Source organism: Sorex fumeus, unplaced genomic scaffold (genome assembly GCF_029834395.1).
Source record: "Sorex fumeus unplaced genomic scaffold, SorFum_2.1 ptg000002l, whole genome shotgun sequence".
Taxonomy (NCBI): domain Eukaryota; kingdom Metazoa; phylum Chordata; class Mammalia; order Eulipotyphla; family Soricidae; genus Sorex; species Sorex fumeus.
In genome coordinates, this window is record NW_026606059.1 from 16,033,973 (window position 1) to 16,061,423 (window position 27,451).

Here is a 27,451-nt window from a genome sequence, read left to right on the forward strand (position 1 = left end):
GGGAGAAGGGGACTCTCCTTCACTGCTGGTGGGAAACTGGTTCAGCCTTTTTGGAAAACAATATGGACGTTTCTCAAAAAACTAGAAATTGAGCTCCCATTTGACATAGCAATACCACTTCTGGAAATATATCCTGGAGGTTCAAAAAAATACAGTAGAGAGGCTGTATGTTTACTGTATGTTTATTGCAGCACAATTTACAATAGCTAGAATTTGGAAAAACCTGAGTGCATGAGAACAGATGACTGGTTAAAGAAACTTTGGTACATCTACACAGTAGAATACTATGTAGTTGTTAGAATAGATGAAATCATCAAATTTGCATATAAGTGGATCGACACAGAGAGTGTCATGCTAAGTGACGAGTCAGAGAGAGAGGGACAGACATAGAATGACTGCACTCATTTGTGGAATATAAAGAATGGGAGACTAACACCCAAGGATAATAGAGATGAGGGACAGGAGGATTGCTCTACAGCTTGGAAGCCGACCTCACATGCTGGGGGAAAAAGCAGCTGGGATAGAGAGGCGACCACTAAGTAAATGATGCTTGGAGGGCTCGCTTATGATGGGAGATGCATGCTGAAAGTAGACTATGGACCAAACATAATGGCCACTTACTACCTGTATTTCAAGCCATAACACCCAAAAGGAGAGAGAGAGAGAGAGAGAGAGAGAGAGAGAGAGAGAGAGAGAGAGAGAGAGAGAGAGAGAGAAAGAGAGAGAACGAGAGAGAATAAAAGGGAATTTGCCTGCCACAGAAGCAAGGAGGGGTTGGAGTGGGGATGACATGAGGGATACTTGGAACATAGGTGGTGGAGAATGGACACTCATGGAGGGATGGGTATTCGATCATTGTATGACTGAAATGTAATCATGAAAGTTTTTAAGTCTGTAACTGTATCTCATGGTGATTCATTAAAAAAATTATAAAATAAAAAAATAAATTAAATTTTAAAAAAGGAGGCAATTATTCTTTTTAACTTTCACTTTTGAGATATCTTTGGAGATTTTTTGGTGTATTTCAGTAAAGTTTTAGAATGATTCTATGCAAAGAGAATGCATAGAGATAAAGAAATTAGGATGGTAAGAAGTACCAAAACAAAACTCTCTTTGACTATGGTTAAATTAAATAAGATAGTTTCATCTAGAGAAGTATGCCTTTGGGAAGAAAGGCAGCTAAGTGTTTAAATATTTCAAAGGCTGTCTAGTGGAAAAGGCACTGAATTTATTCATTGTAGCTCCAGAAGGCAGAACAAGAATTAAAGAATAGTAATTACAAGGAAGAATGTTCCTTTAAATATAACAAAGAAATAAAATAATGAGTTCTAAATATCTCATGCTTCTGGTAGTTTGAGAAAGAGAATAGAATAATAAAAAGGAAAATACTATGACAAAACATATGACCAAGTACAGAACAATGTAATAGACACAAATGTTTCAAGAGGCATCTTCTAACCCTTTTTTAGGGATTTGTAGAGAGGGGAACCATTATGTAGTCTGGTGTATCTTTCGAGCTGAAATTGAATGATTTTATTTTATTCAGATTAGATTGTTAAAATGGAACATTTTGCTATTCACAGGACTACAGGTATTGGGGAAGTAGTGTACTGAATCTGTTAGTGCTTCCTTTTAGCAGTTGTTCCAGATTTAGTGCTCCCTCAATCAAACTGATGCAGAATTAAAGAAGAAATTAAAATTGGGCTTTCATATTATCCAGAAAGAAAAATACTTCTTTCAGAGCCTACAGGGCACAAGGCGAGGATAATAATGAAATTTTTATGGTTCTACATCTATTCGTTATTAAAAATAAAATCTGAAATTCAATCTTAATTCATTAAAAAAGAAGAATAAAATAAACCAAAGTAAACCAGAGATAGAAAATTATTAAAGGTTGAAATCTGGATATAACATAATTTGGCACAAAATCAATGAAAGATAGGAAATAGGATTTTCAAATAGGTGCAAAGACATTTAAAAACATTTTAAAAAGGTGTAGTACGAAGTATTCTAAGTAAAACAGTGACAAGAAAACTCCTTAAATACAATTGACTAGGAGCCAATTGTCTAGATGCCAAAAACAAATAAGCATTATTATGTTAATGGAAGATAGTGAATCTATTTAAATGAAAATTGGGAGGTCAGCTTTTATCACCATTATTATTTATAAATTTTGAGGGTTTCAGCAGTATTTGTATTCTAAGCTTGTCTTTCATTATTCACATATATTTGTTTTATTAAATTGCCCATTTTTCCAGAATGTCTAACTACTCATAGATATTCTTATGCTTTTTTATTACAAACTCTTATTGCATAAACACATATTACCTATTATGAATTTGTTTTACAAATATAGAAGCAAAAATGGTATACTGAATAACTTTTTCACACCATATTGCCTTAGTCTGCACTTTGTCAATTGTTCCTGTCTGTATAAAAATAGCTTATTGTTGTGGCTTCTATTTTATCTTCATTAATATACCAATTCTTGTTTGTAAATCACATGTATATAGAAGTATTTCCCTCATACTTCATTACTTTCTATCTTGATGAAATTTTTAGTTATGTCAAAAATTTTCCACCAATATTAATTTGTCTCATAGTTTTCAACAAATACTTTTGTCTCCTTCTTTTAGTAAAGAACATGATTAGGGAATAGTTGAGCTAATTTTTATAAACTAAGTTGATCCTTATAATATTATGAACCGTATAGACTATGTCCTGTTCACAGCTACATTTTGAGAATTTTGATTGGGTTTGGTCTCTGCACATTTAGAGAAACATAGTGAGGGAATAAGTAAGGCTCAATGGTAACAGAAACTGGGTACCAGTTTCCAGAAGAAGTCTGATGGAGTAGAAAAGGATGACTGCAGGAGGGGGACGCGGGACAATGGTGGAGTGAAGGGTATCTCTGCCGGAGAGTTTGGTGCACGAATCTCTGCCAGTAACAGTTTTATAAACTATGGAAGAAAAATGTGATAAATCAATATATAATTTATTCTTCATTTTTACTCTAGTGTTTTACAAGATTTAGGAATATCTGTTATTTGCAGATAAAATTGAATGAACTTTTACCCATACCTTTTTGTTTGTTATAATTTAGACGATAGCACAGTGGTAGGGCATTTGCCTTGCGCGTAGCTGGCCCAACAGAGCCGGGTTTGATTCTTCCGCCCCTCTCAGAGAACCCAGCAAGCTACCGAGAGTATCTCACTCAAGCTACCCGGGACATATTCAATATGCCAAACACAGTAACAACAAGTCTCACGATGGAGACATTACTGGGCCCACTCGAGCAAATCTATGAACAACAAGAGGACTGTGACCGTGACCATGATAATTTTGACAATTGCTTTTATTTTACACAGGGAATATTTGTCAGTTTTTTAATTCACTTATTGCATTTTTTCCTTTGTAGTAACAAATCTGCTGTCTGTTGCTTTAAGTGGGGTATTGTGTTGAATCTGGAATTTTCTTAAAGAATCAACAGCTATTTTCTGATTAAGATCCTAACCTAATCACTTTTCTTAGAGGTAATTTCATCCTTAGCACTATTGAGCTAAATAAATAGATATTTTCTAGAATTTTCTTAAATTCCATAATTAACTTTTTGTCATGTATAGAGTGCACTAAATTTTACATATCCAGCATCTGTCTAACACAATGATTATGCATAACTATATTGTTATATTTTTGAGTGTGGTTATAAAGTTTTTTGAGGTAGGGGGCAGCACGAATGGCAATTCGCAAGGCTTACTCCTGGCACAGAACTCAGAAATTACTTCTGGTAGGTGTTTGGGGACCATATGGGATGCTGAGGATTGAACCCAGGTTTGCCACATGCAAGGCAAATGTCTACCTGGTATATTGTTACTCCATCTCTACGTGGTGATAACTTTTAACATCTTAATAACTTTCAACATACAATACAGTATTTTAAACTATAGTCACTATGCTTTTTATGTTGCATTCCCTGAATGTATTATCTTATAACCGGAAGTTTAAATCTTTTGATTGCTTATTCATTCTGAATATAATGAAATATTATTCAGAGAAAGGAGTTCCCCTTTGAGTCCTCAGAATATTGCACTGTATTGAAGAATAATTTACTTGTATTGAAGAATCTTTTCATAAATTCTCATTTTTTCTTATAAATTCTTTTGTTTTAGTCAATAGTGTATTTACTGTTATGTTTATATAAACACTAATGACTTTTGAGCAATGCATTGATCAGGGATTCTATTTCCTTCCTGTACAATTGTGTTTTGCTTGGTAGTTAAAGAGGTCTCATTTAAAATTTTTTTTTTCATTCTTCCAGGAGTTCTGCTTTGTGCTACTGCTGCCCATCAAAGTTCTCTCTAGTGGCTTCAGTGCTGCTAGCTACAATGGTACGTTTCTTTACCCATCCCCTGAGTGATTGGTTCTCTTTGGTGAAACAAACAAACTTTAGTTGTTTTTCTTAGAAAAGGTTTGATGATCCTTGGATTCCTCAAAGTACAGTCATCCCTCATTATTTATGCATTCTGCTTTTGTGAACTGGTGACAGCTATTTGTAGTCTCCAAACTAAAATTAACCATCCCTTCAAGTCACTCACAGATGTGTATAAAGTGGCAAAAAATGTGAGCCAGTTCCCAACTGAGATTAAATAAATGATGTTCTACCTTCTTGTCACTGCTCTTGCACTCCAGACAAATAGCCTACTCACGGTCTATTTTGTGCCACTGTATTTGGATTTTCTTGGGTTCTGTTGGTGACTTTTGCTGCTGAAAATGTTCAAACATAGTTCTCAACTGCTCTCAAGTTTCTGAGCACAATAAGATTGTGATGTGCCTTAGGGATGTAATACATGCATTATGGCTGGAGAAGTAGTCCAGAAGGTTAGGTGTTTGCCTTGCATGGTATTGACCAGTTTTAAATACAGGCACCACACACTGTATCCCAAGAACTTTGAGCCAGGAGTCAGTCCTGAGCTCCACACAATGTGAAACATAAGTATGTGTTACATTAATTCATGTTAAACAATAATAATAGTGTTGCTGTTCATGAGTTATATGCTAATCAAACAACAATATAATTGCAATAAGACCTCTTTAAGCAGAACCACACACCAAGGAAAGTAATTTGTTAAGAAAAGTTAGTAACCAAAACCAGATCTAATTCTGTACTTCCTGCAATGTTGCAGCAGTTCCAAATTGACAAAATATAACCAACCACAATAGAATTGACTATCTTTTCCTAACTATTTGCTTGATTGATAATGTGCTTGATAGAAGTCACAATCTGAATCTTCAGCTGGAATATGATTTTGTCTCTGAATTTTGAAGGCATTATTCCTTTGTGTGAAAATTTCTGCCATTGAGAAAATTCTCATTTTGATTCTGAGTTTTGTATATGACTTTTGTTTCCATATTAAAAGCTTTATACTCTTCTTATCTATATGAATGGACAAATTGTACCTTAGTTTGGCTTATGTTGTTTTTTTTAATTATTATGTCTAATATCTTTCTATCTGAAAACTAATTCAACAGCTTCAGGTCATTTTCTCTTATTATTTGATAATATCCTGATTTCTCTGTGTAAAACAACTATTACTATATACTCACCTAACAGAGAAATTGTTTTTGAATCTTCACTATTTTTATTTTGGTACTTTATGTTCATATTCCAGCATTCCAGCATTGTATTGAATTTTTTACTTCTGCTATAATGTTTTGAATTTATATTTTTCCTATTATCACTATGTCCCTTACTAACATAATTTTAATATAGATATTCCATCTTTTCCAATCTCCAGGGAAATTAATTCTGGGCTTCAAAAAAATTTTTTTTAGTTTAGATTTATTTTTAGTATTTTTAAGATGAAGAACCTCTGGCTTGGGGCACATCTCTTTGATTTCACTGTTCTTCCTGCATTAACATATGCCTCAGAGACCTGGGCCCTACACAAACAGGATGAGAACGCTATTTAGGTCCCCCAAAGAAGAATAGAAAGAGCTATGCTTGGAATATCACGTTTCACTCAAATGAGAGAACGAATCCAGAGTTCTGACATCCGTCGGCGATCAAGGATCAGGGACGCTGTCTCATTTGCCAAGGTGTCGAAAATCAGATGGGCTGGTCACGTAATGAGATTTAAAGACGACTGCTGGACTAGAGCTCTTACCGACTGGACTCCACGGGATATCAAAAGACCGCGTGGCCGCCTACCTACCAGATGGTCAGACTTCTTCGTCAAGATCATGAACGATCGGTTTGAGGCCCTTCATGTTCCCGGAGCGAACAGATGCCATTGGGCTACACTAGCACGCAACAAGGACAAATGGAGACGTTACTGGCGCCCGCTTGAGCAAATCGATGACTAACGGGAAGTTAAGTGATTAAGTGATTATTTTTACATTTTTTTTGTTTCTCTGGAGTTCTATTTTTTTTCCTGGGTTTCTTTTCTTTAAAATATTAAAGTGTTTTCTTAAATTTGTTGTGACCATTTGCTGGTGGATCATAATTGAGAGCAAGACTTGTAACACCCGATATGGTGTGTGTGTGTGTGTGTGTGTGTGTGTGTGTGTGTGCGCACACGTGTGTGTGTGTGTGTGTGTCTGAATGTGTGTGTGGGAATGTATGTGCATGTGTGTGCATGCATATGCCTGTGCTCTTTCTGGCTGGTGAGTTTTACTGGAATATTATGGGGTAGGATCATAGACATTTAGTTAGATTTTAAATGTATTTCTGGTCCTTCAGTATTGTGTTTTGATTAACCAGTGATGATAAACCTCAAAGTCTTAAGTAAATAGAAATATCATACTGGTTTAATCTTGAATAATGATATAACTTGGGGCTGATCAAAACTTTGACCCATTCAGAGTGCGGCACATAGATTTATTTCCCCCCAGTGATGGAACTAAAAGGACTAACAGACACGGCAGGGCAATTTCAGGCACTTGGCACACATCTCACATATCTTACATTTCCTTCAAACAGTGAAATCAGCCACACAGTTGGGTTGGCAGTTCGGAGCAAGATGCGGGCAGGGAAATGGCTCAAAGGCCCGAAGCCTATGTCTTGTTTGTTGATACCCAGCATAATCTGGTCCCAGGCGCACAGCTGGGTGTAGCTCTGAGCACATTTAGGTGTGGCAATCAAAGAAACAACACCCCCCCCCCCCACCCCCCCGCCAACCCAGAGCAGGGACGTATTTGTTTTATAAAGGCAAAACTTAAAGAAATAAAAGATTCGCAAGGGGTATTAGAGCATTGTATGAATGAAACCTGGTCATGTACAACCTTGCAACTGTATGATACAATTTTTTTTTCCCTGAGCTTTTATTCTGCTTGAAGTTGTTTTTTTTTTTTTTTTAATTAGTGAAACACCATGATGTACAGTTGTAGACTTACAAGTTGTTGTGCTTGGGTTTTAGTTATGCAATGATCGAGTACCCATCTCACCACCGGTGCCCATTCTCCACCCCCACCAATTCCAGTATCCCTCCCATCCCCCCATCCCCTATCCCACCCTGCTTCTGTGTCAGGGCACTCCCTTTTGTTCTATCTCTGTTCGCTCTGGGAACATGAAGAGCCTCAAACCGATCATTCATGATCTTCACGAAGAAGTCTGACCATCTGGTAGGTGCCTGGAGCTGGAGGTTCTTCGTTCTCTTAGCTATTTGTTCGATGTTCTTGAAGGCGTTCCAAGCCACTCTCTTCCTCCTGTGCAGCTCGGGTGCCAGGTCATTTGTCATGTTGACTTCTCAACCTAGGTACACATAGCTGTTGCATTCAGAGATGGTCGTTCCATTGAGAGCAAATGGGGCGTCAGGAACAAGGCTGTTTCTCATAAACATTGTCTTCGTAAGATTCAGCTGTAGTCCTACCTTTCCACACTCATGGTCAAAGTCGGCCAGCATTTGTGCCGCTTGGCTGATGTTTGGTGTTATTAAAACAATGTCATCAGCAAAACGGAGGTGGTGTAGTTGCCGACCATCTATCTTCACTCCCATTCCTTCCCATTCTAGTCGTCGCATGATGTTCTCGAGGGTGGCACTGAAGAGTTTCGGTGAAATGGTATCACCCTGCCGCACCCCTCTCTTGACATCAACGATCACTTCTTTGTAGAATGGTGAGATCCTGGTAGTGAATCCGCAATACAGCTCACGGAGGATCCTGATGTATTGGGCTTGAATGCCCTGATTGGCTAGGGCTTCAATGACCGCTTCCGTCTCAACAGAATCAAAGGCCTTCTTTAAATCAATGAACGTTACACAGAGCGGCATCTTGAACTCCTGAGAAACCTCAATGAGCTTGGTTATCGTGTGGATATGGTCGATGGTGCTGAATGCTTTGTGGAACCCGGCTTGCTCGCATGGTTGTCCTTCATCTAGTGTTCTGCCAATCCTATTTAGTATGACTCGAGTGAACAACTTGTAGATGACAGACAATAGGCAGATCGGGCGATAGTTGCCAATGTCATGGATGTCTCCCTTCTTGAACAGTAGTATGGTCCTTCTGGTTTTCCACTGGGATGGAACCTTGCATTCAGACAGGTAGCGAGTGAAGAGCCGAGCCAGTGTATTGATGAGTACTGACGGCAGGTTCTTCGGGTGTTCAGGTCTGACCTTGTCTGGGCCGGGTGCTGTTTATTTCTTTACCGACAAAATAGCGTGTCGGATTTTGGAAGGGAGAACGTTGGGAACGACATATCCATCCTGTGGAATTTGGTATGTCGGCAAGTGGACATGGCTATCGAAGAGATTTGAGTAGAAGTCATGGATAATCTTCTCCATTGCCGTTCTGGAGGATGTGATGGATCCATCAGGACGTCGGAGGGCAGTCATCTTGGTCTTGTAGTTGGCGAAGGACAGGCGGGCGTAACGAATACTTTTCCCAGCTTCTGCCACATCTACCAGTACTTCTGCTCTTCTCTCTTTGAGGTCTTCCTTGATCGCATCTCTGCACTGCTTTGCGAGCTCAGACGTTAGCTTGTATTTAAACCCTGGTTAATATTTTGAGGGTTTTTATACTAAGTAATTGGTGATTTCAAAAATAATGTGAATTGCAGAACATTTTTATAATATTGATATTTAACTCTAAATAATTTTGTGCCATCCCTCATTGTTAAAAATAAATATCTAAATAAATATTATTATATTTTACATTAATTTTGATTATTTGGTGCTATTACCTTTGTAACATGGAAGGAAAGTCAAATCAATTCAAGCACAATATAGAAAATTATTGATACCTAGCATTCATGTCTGGTATTAACATTTTCAGAACACCAACTGATAACGTTATAAAATTTTTTTGCAGACTTTTTTAGAGTTCCCTTCAGATAAGTAGTTGATATAATTAATGCAATGGATTAGGTATATTATCTACTGTTATATAACACTCTCAAAAGCTTCAAAACAAACTATGGTGACTAAAGAAAATTGGTAATAACTGCTTTCATTTATTGAGTATTGCTGTAAGCAGTGACGTGGTGATCTTACATGAGTATTTGGACTATTAGCAAGACCTGGAGCTACGAAAGTTAGTTTTTCTAGTCAAGAGCCCAGGTTAAAAAGAAAAACTTCTCTCTAATGGGTGAAAAGGTATCAGGGCTTCAGTTACACTGATGATACAAGTGAGAGGTACAGCCATATATCCAAAACACAGACTCAACAAAACTGAAAACCTGAGATCTAAGCTTCAACCACTGAAACTTTGTCATGTGCCTGTCAGGTTGATAGACAAGAATGGGGTAGGGTTTGTGGTGGGATGGAAGATGGGAACTCTGGTGGAGAGAAGTTGATGTTGGTGGTAGGATTGGTGTTGAAATATTATATGCCTAAAACCCAACCATCAATAGCTCTGGAAACCACAATTATTTAATGCATAAAAAAACTTCTCTAGAGTTTTGCTTTTTTCTAAAGACCTTTCAAAATATTTATAATTTATTTTTCAAAATTAGTTTAGGGGTTAAGGCACGTGTATTTCATGTGGTTGAGCACAGTCTAATGAAAATGAGCATAGATCTAGAAGTAACTCCAAGCACTTCTAGGAGTGGTCCAAAGCCATCCTCCAACCTGCCCTCCCAAATAGTTTCAAGAGAAGTCTGAACCTTTTCCAATTCATATAAAATAAAGACTATTTCTTAGAGAAAAAAGATAAATAAAGGGTATTCAACTTATTTAATAGCCAATTGGTTTATATTATACTTCATGGAAATTAGGCCTGTGTGATGTTATAGCTTAGACAATATTTAATTGCAATATCTGAATACCTAATCAAGGGTTTTATCTCATGTGTTTTTCAATGAAGCTAAGGGCAACTATGTTCCTAGGTTGTCAAACCACAGAAAGTAGTACGTCATTTTGAAGTTGAATATGACTTATAAGTTTTAATGGTAAGTTTTATTAAATTTTTTAAAAAGAAATCATGCTGTTTTTAAGAACATGAAACTTTGGGGGATTGATTTTTCATTTTAATAGCTAGCTGAATTGGTCCTCTAAAATATCAATGCATCATTTTATTTTTCAAGGTAAGGTCTTAATATAAATGAAATAGCTTTCCTAGTACTTGGCAGCTATCAACTATACCATGATAACTGATTTGTTTTGCTACATTAAATAGAAAAATCTTTTGAATAAAAAATGTTTTGTACTTTGAAAATCTCATTAAAAGTGTTGAAAAGGTCACATTTTGTGGTTGATGAAATAGAGTATTCATTCTTGAGAGGATGAGCAGAATTTAATTGAGAAGCAATGCTTTAAAACTTTTCTAGCACTTTTAAAATGCAAATCTAGAGTTCAGTGTCTCTAAAAGCAATAAATAGCTTTTTATATTTATAGTTACTTTAAAATAATGAAAATTATTATTTAGAAATTTTTGATGATTAAAATAAATCTGAAACTCAGCGGTTAGTCAGAAGTGTTGGTCTGCATGAAACTGACTTGGTTATTAAGAAAAAGCCCTTTCTGAGCCCATTCCTAATGGCTACCAAATTTCTGTGTATATTTGTCACGATTACATCATATTTTTGTCTAAAGTTTTCAGTTTTAAAAGATTATTGATTTTCTCTATAAGAGAATTGCAAAGATTCATTTAACAACAGAAAATAAGAGCTAGTCAAAATAGTGAACCCTCTAAGAAGATACTACTTTTATTGTCAGGAAAATATTTAAATAATCAAGTCTGATTCAACTGGAAATCAGTTTTAATTCTATTTTCCTAGCTTTTAAGAACATGAGAAATAATTATCTTTAAGTAAGCTTAATTACCTTGCTTCAAGGTGGACTGATTTCAAATGAATGAAATCAAAGCACTTCATTTTGCATAATTACTTATAGTGAGTGATTGTTTTCAGGATAGATATTTTTAAAATGCAGGAGAATTTTTATCAAAATACATCTCCACCTATTAATGGGATCATGTGACTTTTACCTTTCTTTTTTTAAGAATAAAAAGCCAGTTATTACAATAATTGACTTTTGTGTGTCAAGCCCTTATTTTTTCCCTAGAATGGATTCCACTTGGTGATAATGTGTGATACCTTTAGTGTATTGTTGAACTCAGTTTGCTAAGATTTTGCTACTGATCTTTGTATCTATCTTCTTTGAGGATATGGGTCTGTAGGCTAATTCTTATTTGTTTACTTTTTTGTGTGTGTTATTGTGTGATGTCTCAATCTACTTCTAGTATCAGGGTATTGGTACCTCAGAAGATTTTTCATTTCCTTTTCCTTTTTGATCTCAGTTAATCAGGTTATCTTCTGAATCACAAAATGATTAGGTGATCAACTGGACTCATTTATTTTATAATTATTATAATTATTTTAAATTCATTATTATTATAGTTAACTTGGCTACAATAGTTTTCACAGTGATTTTTTTGGCCTACCTACTGCATCAATCTAAAATTTAAAATACCTTCAATCACTATCCTTATGTTATTTCTAGACCATTTCTTTTTACGTCTAAGAAGTTTTCTTTTCAACTTTGCAAGAACTGGGGAAGTAATTAAGCATCTTGATTGTTTGGCAGAACTCACTAGTGAAACTATATGTTATTAGTATTTTATTTCGAAGAAGAATTTTGACTGCTGTTTTAATTTACTTGCTGCAATTGCATTACTTGCTTGTTGACGTTTTCTATTTCTTACTAATTTGGTCTTGTGAAGCTGTAAGATTTTCAATATTTGATTACTTATTTTAGGCTTTCACTTTGTGGCATAGAGTTATTTTCAGATGTTTCTTTGATCACAACCATCCTGTGGTTAGTCGATGTTTCTTATGATGCTTTATATTTCTATGAAATTTATTCTAGTACCTCCCTTTTATTTCAATTCTATTTATTAGGATTTTCTCCTTTTTGTTTATTTAGCTTAACTACAGATTTATCAAGATTTATCAATGTTAAATGGCATATATGACAAATTCACCTGTAACTTCATAATGGTGAAAATTAAATATTTTTCACTAAATCCGAACTGAGACAAGGTTAATTATGCTCACCACTATTATGCAAAAATTGAAGCTCTATCCACAAAAAGTAAACAAGAAAAAATAAATAAAAGAAATTCTAAAAGAAAAGAAGTAAAGCTATTGTTATCTGTAGATGATATAATAAAATGCATGGAAAATCTAACACTCCAATTAAAACTATTATAATCATTAAACTAATGCAGTAAGGTAACAAACCACAAAGTCAATATAAAAATTTTTTTGCATTTATACCTTTATAAGTATGTAATGAGGTAAAGAGAAAGAAATTACAAAATCATTCCATTTACAATAGGGTCAAAAATAGATAAGTACATAAATGTTTTAATAAAGGATGTGAAAGACACATATTCCCAGACATACACAGGAAATTACTGTTAAAAGAGTTAGAAGACACAAAGAGCTGGAATTTTATTTATTTATTTATTTATTTTAAATTTAATTTAATTTTTCTTTTTGTGTCACACCCAGCAATGCTCACAGGTTACTCCTGGTTCTGCATTCAGGAATTACTCCTGGCAGTGCTCAGGGGACCATATGGGATGCTGGGAATTGAACCCAGGTCAGCCGCATGCAAGGCAAACGCCCTACCTGCTGTGCTATTGCTCCAGCCCCTGAAAAAGACTTTTAGCTTGGCCAAATTAACATTGTTAAAATGACCACTCTACTTAAAGTATTGTATCAATTCAGTGCAATTCTTATGAGAATCCCAGTGACATTCTACAAGGAACTATAAAAATATTAATGAAATTTGTAGGGAACCTCAAAAGAAACTAGCTAATCATAAAACAAAAAGCAGAATATTTTAAAAACTGCATTAAAATAGCTATAAAATGATATAGCTATCAAAATAGTGATGCTGAAATCAAAAGAGACAAAAAGATGAATGGAATGAAATTATGTACCTAAATTATTACTATTTTAAAAAAGATACTATTTTTTGTTACAGCACTGGCTTACAAGAGTGGAAATAACTATATTTTAAGGATACAGTCATCTTCCACAATGTGCTAACGCCTCTCTATCACTGTCTATCATATTCCTTCCATCTTTCACCCTTCTTACTACCTTTTGTTGTGTCATCAAAGTGAAGAACTCAAATTTCAGTCTCTTCACATATGAACAGTTCATTTATGGCAAAGGAGCCAGGGTCATGAAATGTAGAAAGAGAAACCTCTACAACAAATAGTGTTTTGATAATAGGATAGCCAGTTGCAAAAGAATGAAATTTTTGACAATCTCTACCATGCACCAAAATTAACAAAAGATGTATGGAAGACTTGATGTTAGACCTTAAAACCATAAAATATATTGAAAGAAACATTGACAAAACATTCTATGCTACTGACTCCTTTGATATATTCAAGGATTTTGCTCCAATGCCAGGGGGGAATACACACAAGGTAAAATGAAACTCTATGAAAATTTCCTGCATAATGAGACTCTGATTAGAACAAAAACCTTTCTATTAAATGGGCTAAAATATTTGGATACCATACATCTGACAAGAGGCTCGTGTATATAAAACATTCACTAAACAAATTGCTTTTCCCTGAGGAAAACATTTTACTGAAGAAATAAAAGCCTTTCAGTGTCTGTTTCCTAAGACTTTTTTTTTTTAATTTTGAAGACTGAAGGAGAGCATTTTTGATGACTCATCTGTATTTTGCTATTAAAGAGTAAAGATCCTGCGTCTTAAAAAATGCATCCTAGAACCCGTGAGTTCAAGATACCATTGTCAACATGCCTATATACATGATTGATTATCTAATTTGTTGATGATATTGTACATGTCATCAGAGTGCGGTTTAAATTGTTTTGACAAGTGCAGAAGGGTGTCATTGGCGAAGGTGCGGAAATAAAGGATGAGTTTAAGTCTTCAAATATTTTTACAGCACTTCACTGAGTGGCAGGTTGATAAATTAAAATTACAGTTGTAGCATTAGGCCTGAAAACACAACTGCTTTAGATGATAAAAATAGAGCTGTAAAAAGTTTGTATACTCTCCAGAGAATTAGCCTGGAGGGTCTTGAAAAAAATGAAACAAGTGCAATTCCTATAGGAATCATTAGTTTTGTGGTAGCATTGTCTTAGAATAATAAAATTAAAAAAATAGATTTTTAGAAGAGGAAATTGGTTTTATCCCCTTATCCCTTTCCCCCTGGAGACCTAGAGAAAATTGAAACTCTGCCATCAAAGGATAGGAATCAAGCAGCATATTAGCAGTCCTATGAAGTTAGATGACTGTTGTTTTAAGTTTAGGGATAGTTTCTTATTCTTCCCCTGGTTTTGATACTTCTCATCATCATCACACAGAGTTCAACTCTAGGATCTTACTTCACATTCACTGATTTGGTAGTATATTCAAGAACCAGATTCAGTTCCAAGACTGGAAAGAGAAGGGGCAAAATATTGCCCAAGGAAAATAATTTAACAAAGTATAACTGCTGCATATGTGAGGATAGGCAGGGCAATCTTATTCACTGCCTACAGTCTTCATCTTGTTTGCAAATAAAAGAATAGATACATTACTAAGCAGAGGATGTGCCAACCCAGAGTTAGTTGGGTCATGATTAGCTCACTCATAGAGTGCCTCAGTTGTGAAAATATAATAATCATGGTACTTTTTTTCCTTAATATGTCTTTAAATGTTTCTCAGTGAGATGATATTCTACATTCTGAGTTATACCAGTATTATTTTTAAATTATTCACAGTTGCTTAAATCATTCTACTACAATGAGAAAAACGTCTGCAAAAAGTTTTTCACCAATGCTATAAATAATCACCCCCACAATAAAACTACTCATGCAAAAATTCATCAACTGAAAAACTGGTACGGATCAGAGTTTCCATCCTAAAATACAAATGATTCCTATGAAAATTCTTCTTTTTTAAAATAGGTCATTACCATGCTCAAAAAACAAAGAAGAAATAATTCACATAGAAATTTTCATTTAGTGGCTTGAGCTTATTTTTGAAGTGGCTCTGTCTGCCAAGTGTTAGCAGTACTTGACGAGAAACCATGCATTTTCTTGGCATGTTCGTTTATGCTGTGGATTTCAAGCAACAAGTAAATAGCAGATTTATCCCCCTCCCCCCCCATTTGTACTTTTCATTAAAAGTTGTAAAAAGCTTTTCAAGGCAAGACTGGTTTTAAACTAAGACTTGTATCTTAGAAATTTAATTGAGCTGATTGCTCCTTCTTGTTCACTTATGCAAATGTAAACTGAGGCCTATTTTCTCAGCTCATCCAGAATGCATGTGATACCACGTAAGAGGAGTTTGCCAGAGAGCTTTTTTAATTGCTACCAAACATAATGATTCAGGAATGTGTAGAATATCCTCCCTTAAGCTTTTATTCAACACACAAGCTAACATGCTACAAAACAAGGGTGCGTCACAGAAGTTTCTTCCATCTAGGTGAGAGATGGAAAGAATTTTGATTTCTAACTTTATTCCTAAATAAATTTCTAAATAATACACATTATTTCTAAATAAAACAAATTTTATAATGTATATTTGTAATAAATTTAAATATTCTTATCTCACCAGAAATAATTTATTAATGATTAACACATTTGTTAAATATTTGACATATTTTTAATAATTTTTTTGTCACACATGACTCACATATTATTCCTTGTCTTTGTGCTCAGGGGTCAGACCTGGTGTCGCCTCAGGAACCATATGTGGTGGTAGGGAAGAACCTGGGATGGTGCCATGTAAAGCAAGTGTCTTAGCCCATATGCTGTCTCTCTGGACCTAAAATTTAAGTTGAATACACACCACCCATAGTTCTAGGACAGCAGATTGAGTCTGTATAACATCACAGCAAAGATCTTTTGCTTCCTTTGCACCATGGGGCTGAGCAGGGCACAATTTTTGGTTTTGTAATATTTGGTTTAAGATTATTGATTTCTCAGGCAGTTCTCGTTGTTTTGGGGGGTGGGGTACACCACAGGGGGAACACCCAGTGGTACTCAGGGCTTACTCTTGGCTAAGCACTCAGGAGGTACTCCTGGCAGTGCTCAGGGAACCATCTGGGATACTGGGCGTAGACCTGGGTTGGCTGCATGCAAGGCAAATGCTTTCTCCACTGAACTATCTCTCCATCCCTCAAAGCAGTTCTTTATTAATGTGGCAGTCTCTGTATTATGCATTCAAAATGGAGAAAATGCTGGATGTGAGTAACAGTTAAAAGGTTTTAAAAAATTTCATAGAACATGTATGTCTGTAAGAATAATCTGTGGATACATACAAGGAAAGTATGAGGGAGTTTGCCAGTCTGGTGTAATAGCGATTTCCAGATCTGGGCGGTATTTGAAATATAGTAATGACTCTTTGGTCCTTGAAAAAATATATTTATATTCTGGAATATATTTATACATAACTAAAAGCTAAATTTTATTTCTTAATTTTAAATATGTATTATATCTTTTCTACTGGTATCTTTAACATTTACAAACTCATATGAAAGAAGTTTTCCTATGCAATATTGTTGGAGAAGTGATTTGAGATTTTACCCAACATTTTTTTCTATTTCTTCCTCTATAAATAAATACTTCCTTGTGTTATAATTTTCTTTGACAAATATTTCCCATTTTCATATTCATTTGAGATGGTGCTATGGCATTTTAAATTTGTATCTTATAATCACTGTAGTATATATATATCAAAGTAAGAATTTTGTGTCCTAATTTATAGTGAGAAGACATACAAATGGGAAATTTATCAATATTTCTTTCTATCTCATCTCTTTCTGGTTCTGGGGCTGTGCTTAGGGCTTACTCTTGATTCTGCACTCAGGAATCACTCTTGGTGGGCTGGGGGTGCCAGCGATCAAACTTCTGTCAGCCACATGCAAGGCAAGTGCCTAACCCACTGTACTATATATCTCAGTCCCAGTATTCCTTCCATTTAAATGTATAAATGAAAATATTTATGTTCATGAATAAAATATGAACCAAATTTGCAGTTGTTGTGTTGATATATTTTCCTATTAACAATTTAAATATTCTTCTCTGCATTATAATTTTTAGATTTTTCAAAATTTTTTTATTCTCTGCCCTATTTTAGCACATGTTGATTGATTTTTTTTAGAGCATTGCATATGACTCTATCTTCTAGAACTTCAATAGAAACTAACATTTATGTGCCAAGACAGTGCTAAATAGTTGCTCTAAATTATCATATTCAATTTTCTATTTTGTACTTAAGAACCAGAAGCTTGGGAATGTAACCAACTAAATTGGTAGTTTTTTTGTCCAAGAGCATAGGGGGTGAAAATCCTTTGAGAAGTACATATTTATAAGTGGTTTACCAAATGGCATATAATGAAATTAAGTATGCAATATTTATCACCGATTTAATTATTAATATAATTCATAAATTCTGAATGTAGAATTAAAATTAACATAAGTCAATTAATCAGGACATCAAAACGACATATTCACTACCAGTTGATGCCATAGATCATATATCATGTATCAGGTGACTGTGACTTAAAATTCACACACTTAAGTAAATTTCTTTATGACAAATCTGCTGCTGCTGCTGATCTCATCTATGTTTACTCTGTCCCTATCCTCTAGATAAATGGGTCAGGATACCAATTCATGCATACTATTGAAAGTCTTATTTATAATTCTTGTCCTGGAAGGGAATAGAGAAATTAACTGTGCATCAATTTCTACAGCCAGGAGAACCATTTGCATATTTTATCCCACTTTAGTTTTTGGGATTTTTTTTTTTTGGAGGGTGGCATACACGAACAATTCTCAGGGCTAACTCTTACTTGGGTCATCAGAGATCATTTCTGGTCGTTATGCCTAGCCAGATCATTAGGAGGAGTTCTCCAATGCTGCCCTGCAAGCAGGAAGCAGAACCAGGACCTCACTTTGAACTAAGTGGGCAAACTAAGGATTGTGAGACTGATTGACCTGGAAAAAATCATCTTGCACCATACGGACTATACATGATCCTTGGCATTACAAAGAAACAATCTTCCCTTCTCACAGACTTTAGATAAAGCTTCATCTTTATAAGTGGATATTCTCCTGCTCACGACACACCTCAGGTATGTGGGGGTCATGGCTCTGGGGTCTATGTGTCTGGCCATACATTCCTCCCCAGAGATTGCAGTTACGAGGTTGACATCATAATATATACTTTGATGTGCTGGTAATGTATGCTTATCTTGTAACCTCTGGTCTTCTTGTCAATGATTCTCCTTGCTATAGCCCATTATTGATGTATAGGAGAAAAAAGCAAATAAAAGGAGACTGCAATGGCTGCTCTACGCCACAGGGCCTAGAGAGCCATGGTCCTCTGTGCTTTATCATTCCTCTTGCTTTTCTTGTCTCTGCATCTCTGACTGCCTGATCTAATGTTCGCTCAACACTGGCAGCATTCAGAGAACCATATGAGATGCCAGGGATCGAACCCAGGACAGTGTCTTCTTTTTGACGGGGAGGGGAAGCATACTCAATGGTGTTCAGGGGTTTCTTCTGGCTTTACATTCAGGAATTACTTCTGATGGGCTCAGAGGACCATATGGGATGTCAGGGATCGAACTCTGGTAGGCCATGTGCAGGCAAGAATCTTAACCACTATACTCTCTCTCTCTCCAGCCGCTCACTCCACTTTATAGACCTACCCCAGGAACAGCAATATCTTCTTTGTGCAATGCCAGCTTAACCATTTAACTACTAGCTTAGTTGTATTTCATTATTTTTAAGTTTTACTGAAAGGACTGTTTAATAATAAAGGAATATGGGTATCAATTTTTATTTTATTTTTATTGAATCACAGTGAGATAACAATTAGAGAGTCTTTCATGACTGGATTTCAGTCATATAATGTTGCAAAACTCATCCCTTCATCGTTGTACATTTTCCACCACCAATGCCCCCAGTCTCCCTCCTATTCCCTTCCCATTCCACAATGCTATGGTAGGGACATTTCTCTCCCTCTTCCCCTCCCTTCCTCTCTCTCCTCCCCCCATATTTCCTCTCCCCTCTCTCCCTTTCCCTCTTCCTCTACTCTACTTCTCTCTCTCTCTTTCTCCCCTCCCCCCCCCCCCCCAATTTGGGCATTATAGTTTACAATACAGATAATTAAAGGTTATTATGTATATGCCTTTACCTACTTTCAACACTTGGTTCTTTTCCAGCAAGATCATTTCCAACTATTATTTTTATACTGGTCCCTTCTCTATCCTAACTGCCCTCCATCTTGACACACTTGGGGTAACTTCCAATCATTGACCAATCCTGGCCCCTGTTTTCCCTGGCCTAGTATATTAGCCTCAAACTAGTTTTGATAGCCCACAAATGACTGCAGTAATTGTTTCTTACTTATTTCACTCAACATGATACTTTCCATGTCCATCCATTTATAAACAAATTCCACAACTCCAGTTTTTTTTTATTAACAGCTGCATAGTGTTCCATTATATAGATGTACCATAGTTTCTTTATCCAGTCATCTATTCTTGAACACTCAGGTTGTTTCCAAATTCTGGCTATTGTGAATAGTGCTACAAGGAACATATGTGTTTAGATGGTGTTTCTGCTATGTGTTTTTCAGCCCTGGTGTATATACCCAGATGTGTTATTGCTGGAGATCCATTTTTTTTGAGGCTCTGCATATTCCTAGAATGAGCAGATGCCATTGGGCTACGCTAGCACGCAACAGAGATGAATGGAGACGTTACTGGCACCCGCTTGAGTAAATCGATGAGTAACGGGGTATCAAGTGATCAAGTAATCAAGTGATACTGCTGGGTCAAATGGGAGCTTAAGTTTTAAAAATCCTTGAGAAAAAGAAGATGAGAAGCATAAGCCTCAAACTCTCCTACAAAGCAGTAGTATTTAGAACAGCATGGTATTGGAATAAAGACAGATCTGCTGACTAATGGAATAGAGTTGAATATCCTGACACATAGCCTCAAATATTGGATCATTTATTCTTTGATGAGAGAACAAGAAATATAAAGTATACCAAGGAAATCCAAGGAAATATCAAGGAAATCCAAGGAAATATAAAGTATACCAAGGAAATAACAAGTGGTTCTGGGAAAATTGGACAATTACATGTAAAAAATGAACTCAGACCTCTATCTAATGCCAAGCACAGACAACAGATCAAAATGGATTAAAGACCTCAACATCAGACCTGACTCCATAAGATAACGTGGAAGAAAATATAGGCAAAACGCTCCATGATACTGAAGCTAAAGGCATCTTAAAATATAAAACACGTGGAAGGAAAGATAAAAAAAATGGGACTACATGAAACTAAGAAGCTTCTGTACCTCAAAAGAAACAGTGATCAGATACTAAGACAGCCCATGGAATGGGAAAATTTATTCACCTAATACAGATAAGGAGTTAATATCAAAGGTATTCAGGCACTGGCAGAACTTTAAACAAAATACAATTCAATCAAAAATTGGAAGAAGAAATGAACAGAAACTTCCTCAAAGAAGAAATCCAAAAGGCCAAAAGGCACATGAAAAAATGCTTCATATTGCTAATCATCAGGGAGATGCAAATCAAAACAACAATAAGATCATCTCACACTGCAGAGACTGGCACACATCCAAGATAGCAAGAACAGTCAGTGCTGTGGTAGATGCAGGGAGGAAGGGATTCTGCTTTATTATTGGTGGGAATGCCAACTGGTTCAGCCTTTTTGGAAAATAATATGAATATTCCTGAAAAAGTTGTATTTCATTTTTTTGGGAATTTTTTTCACATGGCTCTAACCCAGAGTGCCAAAATCCTATTAAAGTTAAAACAAAGATTTGCTTGGTTCTGTCCTTTAAAGTAGAGGCATGCAATAAAAAAAAGAAAGAAAAGAATTCCATTTTGAAGTACAGAAAATGCTTCAGAGAAATTGTACTAAGTGAAGCATGAGGAGAAGCTATTTCAGCTCTCTTGACTTCAGGGAAGGACACATGAATTCAAAATAAAGATTTCTTCAGGCTTAGAGATTTTTAACAATAGGAGCTGATGATCAATGAAGGAAAGAAGTAGGCACTAATGACATTTTTTTAGAGCAGATCAACTTGAGCTTTCATTTTTCATGAAGTCCTCCAATAAATGCATTGACTCCATTTTTCTCTCCCAGCATCCCAAACAATTATTTTGATTCCAATGATTCAATGGCATTCTGAAATGCTTTTATGAGGAGTCAAAGGGGAGAGCCATATCGCTAACTGTGTGAAAGAAATATTCAAGTGTCAAGTGAAAAAATTAACGAAAGATAATCCATGGGATCATTGAAAAATATCTAAACCTTATTTAATGTTCCTGGTCAATAAGCATGCATACAGTGAATGTATGTAATTTCTTTTTCTTATCAAATATACCATTTCTCCTAAGCTAAACATAACCCTTTTATTGGGGGGGGGACATAAAGGAGAGAACACACGGCATTTCTCAGGCATTACTCCTGAGCCATGCACTCAGGAGTCACTTCTGGTGGCTCTCGGGACCAAATGGGATGCAGGGACTCGAACCCAGATTGACCACGGTGCAAAGCATACACCTTTTCTACTCTACTACCTCTCTGGCCCCAGCCTTATACCATTTATACCAATACTTCACATCGACCACAAGGCTAAATACCTACAATTCCTTTCAATATTATAGTATATCAAATAGATCATCTGAGAAAAACACCTTGTTGATTCTTAGTTAGATTCTAAACGCCTGCAATTAGTAAGCCTGTGAGCGATAGCACAGCAGTAGGGTGTTTGCCTTGCACGCAGCTGGCCCCATCAACCAGGGTTCGATTCCTCTGCCCCTCACGGAGAGCCCAGCAAGCTACTGAGTGTATCTCACACGCAGGGCAAAGCCTGGCAAGCTACCTGTGATATATTCGATAAGCCAAACACAGTAAGAAGTCTCACAATGGAGACGTTGCTGGGCCTGCTCGAGCAAATTGATGAACACGGGAGGACAGTGCTACAGTTCTTGTCACTAACATTTACTATTAGAATATGTGTTGTACCTAGAATGATACTATGAGAGGAGGCAAGTTTTAGTTTGACCTATTCTGCTTCAGAGCTGTTTAGCTTCATGTTCAGAGGAGCAGGCAGTGTGAGGGCAGTGGAGAAATAAAAGTGGTATTAGGGCTCTCAGGGCTGCTTGTGGTGATTCTCAGCTATTAGGTCTGATGGTTCAGTGTTTGACCCAGAGCTGTATCCTTCTTGGATCTGAGCATGCTCGAGGGAACCGCATGCAGCATTCTGGAAACCACATAATGCTGGAGACTAGATTGACCTCTTACTTCTATCTAGCCCTTTGAGTTATCTCCCCAGCTCCAAGAGAATTTTTAAAACTAGTTAAGCAGAACTTCACATGATGAGATGTAAATAGCAGATAATTAATGTTTTTATAGAAAAAAAGTTTTTATACTTTATATGCACCCATTAATCTAATTTCTCGGCTCACAAAATAGTTCAGGAATGGGGTATTTTAGTTCAGTGACTTTAAATCATAGCAATGTTTTTGAGGAAATGATGCTTCTGGTAACATATTTTGACTTTGAAAATACAATTACATGACTTGAAAATTTCCATCTTGGAATGTCTTTTTGATATCAATGAGAAGTCAATTGAAGAACTGAGATGTAATATTTTGACATATACTCACCCGACTGACAAGAAAGGCTCCTTTGATTCAAGTCTATGAAAAAAATACGAAAAACTTTATTTAATATAACAATTTATGTACTCTTAAATTTGTAGTTATATGAATATCAAAGAATTACTGTACTTTCTTGAATTAAAGTGCATGATTTAACATTCACAAAAAATTGTAAATAATATGTTAAAATCTAAACTGTACTAATTCAATACCGGCTGGGATAATTCAATGGTGAAACAAAAAGAGAATTAGAAGGGGAAAATGAGACTTGAATGATCGATTAAAATACTTTCGCTAGTCTACTCCTGATTCATACACTGGTTTTCTTTGCAGAAATTTGTTTCAATATGTCTGCTTGTGACTGTTGTAGTAGTAAAAAAATAATAATATCTTTAGCTACACGTTGACAGAATCATTTATTTCCAGAAAATATTCTGTAATGAAGAGAGATGCAACCTGCTGTTCATGGTCATTTACTGCCAGCAATACCCACGTTACATCACATTTTGATTCCTCCTGCTTCTTCTTGTCTTTTATGAGTCCAAGATGTTTTTCTTCCTCTTAACATATTAAAGGAGAATTCTGTAGTTTAGATAGATACATATACCGTACCTCTGCAAAGCCAGTAATACTTAAGAATGAGTTTCAAACTACAACGTCCAAACTTTCATACTTTTGTACCAAACAAAACACTGTAAGAATGATCTTCAGACTATAAACAACATAACGAAAAAATTTGCTTGTAATGTAGATAGAGTTTGGGTGAAAGGGAACCTAGGTACACTGGTGGGAGGAAGTCCACATTGGTGGATTGGTGCTGGAACATTCTACATCTGAAACGCAACTATGCATAGGTATGTAAATCATGGTGCCTTAATATTTAAAAATAATTTTTGAGTTAAAATATTTTAAAAACTTTTAGAAATGTAGCAGCTGTGTCTACCTTGTTGCCTTTAAAATTTAAATTATTTTTAAGTGAATCGCTGTGAGATACAGTTACAGACTTACATACTTTCATAATTATCTTTCAGTCATATAATGATCAAGTACCCATCCCTCCACCGGTTCCCATTCTCCACCACCAATGTTCCCAGTTTCCCTCCCGTCACCACCACCCCAATTCCGCACCCCTCACCCCCGCCTCTGTGGCAGGCACATTCCCTTTCACTCTCTCTCCTTTTGCATGCTATGGTTTGCAGTACAGGTAGTAAGTGGCCATCATGTTTCCTCCATAGTCTACTTTTAGCAGGCGTCTCCCATCCCCTTGTTGCCTTTGTCTGCATCAGATGTATACAAATAAGATTCAGGTGTGGCAGTTGAGGCAGCATCTGCATTATAACTTGTAACAATAGACCACTAATAAAACACACTTTACAAAAAGTAGATTCTTTACAAAAGGTAAGGAAATCACAAAAGGCCCTATTTAAAAATATCTTCTGACTAATAATTCAGGAGATGAGTTGGTAAATGTACCCGGTCACTTATAAGTCTTCTAAGAAAAGTGACCTAGAGGAGTCATGAAAAAGTCATTTATAAGATGATAATAGTTTAAGTTAAAGAAAGTATTGATTATTTAAGCATTTTATCTAAATCCTGGGCTTAGATGTTTCAAAAGCTTTAAACATCTTAAAATGTCTCCAGGGTTCTGGGAGTTGATGATATTGCTAATATCAATTTTTAAGACTTTTCTATGAATCTAAGCAATGAATGCAATACTTTTTGTTTTGTATTTCACTCTGTGTGCATTAAAATGCTGACTGTAACTATGTGAGCAACTGATGCACATGTGAGCATAAGAACATGGGCTTCTTCCGCATATACTTCTGCTCTTAAAATCCTAGCTTAAAGGGGAGCGAATGTCCAAGCTACCCTTATAGGCAGCAGCAAGAAGGGGAAAAAATTGAATAAAAAAGTGTTCCTTTTCCTTCTTCTGAATACCAGTATTATTTGTACCTCAATGTTAATTACATCACATTTATTTACCTATGTATAATATAGGTAAGCAAACAGAATGTGGGGAGGAGTTGAAGACAAAGAATGAAATATGTTTGGATATGTTACATTTATTAGATGCCTCTTGTGCCAAGTGACCAAATAAATTTCTTTGAAGAAACTGGGGTGGGATGGGGCAGAAATTCTGTAAAATGTGATACAGGAAACTCTTTACTTAAATTTCCAACATCAGGAAATTACACATCTCTTTTGTATTTCATATTCTAAGATGAGAAATAAAGAGAATATGAATAATCTTCCAACTCTGTTTGCCTCCCGTTTTAGCTTGACATTGCCCAGATATTAGTGTGTGTGAGATGCTTGTGGGAGGTGCAACGCTCCACCCTCTTAATTCCCTGTTTTGGACAGTTTATATTCCTATACCTCTACTGTATGCTTTTCAGGTTATTTATAATTTGGCAAAAGAACAAAAAAAATTGTCTTTTTTTTTTTTTTGGAGAGGGGCACACTGGACTTGATTTATTTCTGGCTTTGCACTCAGGGCTGACTTCTGGTAGTGCTCAGGGTCATATGTGGTGCCATGGATGGAATCCTGTTGTGCCTTGTGCAAGGCAGACACCTTGTCTGCTGTGATGTCTCTCCAGTCCTCACTCATCTCTGATTATGTCCTACCCCCATCTCCATCAGAAAACTCCTTCACATGGCTTTCATATTTCTCTCCACTTCACTCCTAGGCTAGTTCTAGACTTACCTCAGCTCAGCTAGTCTCGCCAATGTAAGTTCTTTGCTTAGAGTTGCTCCAGCTTTCTGTACTGATATCTGAATGCTTCTTTCATTTCTTCTACCTAAGCGTTTGTTTAATTTCTGTATTGTAACTTTGCCTTAGGGATATCAAAACACATGGAATAAAAACAAGACCAATCACTTTTGCCTTTCTATCAGCAATTACTGTAGTGTTAAGTTCAGAATGTGTTGGAAGAAGTCATTATTGATTGATTATTTTTTTCTTTTTGGGTCACACGTGGCAATGCACAGGGGTTATTCCTGATTCATGGTTCATTACTCCTGGTGATGCTCGAGGGGCCATATGAGATGCTAGGAATTGAAACCGGGTTGGCCACGTGCAAGGCAAACATTCTACCCATTGTGCTATCACTCCAGCCCCTTTTTGATTGATTTTTCCTATATTTTTTTAAGTTTTCAGAGAGGTAACTGCTAAATCAGAGCGTCTAGGGACCTAAGTTGCCCCATCAACTCAGTGGCAGATAAAGTTAGTCTCACAAGCAAATTATCTCCGTCTCTTCTTCATTCACCACTTGAATTTACCACTTTATTCACCACTTGAAAGGAAATAGGTTATATCCTTTCAGGTTTCCAATACAACACTTCAGGAAGAACTCAAAGTGTTTAGAATGATGTGGGAATGAGAAGTCTTACCAATGTTCTCTAAACTAAGGATTTGCAAATTCTGATCTAGAGACAAATTCATGTCTTTACCTGATTCGATTCAATCCACAAGCTAAAAATGACTTAAAAGCAACTAAAAAAGTGTACTTAAATGTAATGGTACTCCATGACAAATGAAAATTACATAAAATACAATTTTCAGGGCCCATACGTAATCTCACTGGAATCCAGATGTATTTTTTCATTTACATATTGTTTATGACTGCCCTGCGATATAGCAGTAGTTTTAGTAGTTAAAACAAGAATTGTATGTACACAATCTCAAAAAATATGTGCTAAGGCAAGAAAATATTATTGGAAGGAAGTGGAAGCTAACTCTCAAATACACATCTTTATTTTAACACTTTTGAAGATAGTTTTCCAGACATAGAAGTTAGAGAAACTCAAATTTCTTCTCTATACCACTAAGTCTCTGAACCAAAATAGATTAATTCCCTAAAAAGGCTGCTTTCATATCACCACCGTTATTGACAATTTTACTAATCACATAATGATGTCCAAGTATTTTGAAGATCTTTCACAACATGTGGCCTCACAGTGGATTTTTCATATTATAACTTCTTTTACTGAGCATATTACTCCAGGAACTCTGCCACTTGCTTTGCTACCGTTAAGAAATATATATATATAGAAATCATAACCCATATTCCCCTTCTTTTCCCACTGCATGATGCATGCATGCATTTATGTATTTATTTTTCTTTGGCCTAACCCAATAGTACTCAGGGCTTACTCTTGGCCCTGGGCACAGAGATCACTCTTGGCAGTGCTCTGGGAACCATATATGGTGCCAGGGATTGAAATGGGGTCTGGCAAGAGAAAGTCAAGGCAATGACCACCTGTTCTATCTCTCCAGTCTCTGATATAATTATTTTAAAGTTTATTCTAATATATTTCTTT

At 36.0% G+C, this 27,451-nt stretch overlaps 1 protein-coding gene across 7 annotated transcripts in view; it reads right to left on the reverse strand.

Annotated features, from left to right (window-relative positions):
• Positions 1-27,451, reverse strand: part of RALYL (RALY RNA binding protein like) — a 721,318-nt gene that overhangs the window by 95,923 nt on the left and 597,944 nt on the right. For 5 of the 7 annotated variants that reach the window (XM_056110839.1, XM_056110805.1, XM_056110817.1 and 2 more), the window contains one exon: positions 23,138-23,170. The exons of the other annotated variants lie outside the window; for them this stretch is intronic. In XM_056110839.1, the coding sequence (XP_055966814.1) occupies positions 23,138-23,170 (33 nt within the window). The remainder of the gene's footprint in view (positions 1-23,137; positions 23,171-27,451) is intronic. 7 annotated transcript variants of the gene reach the window in all.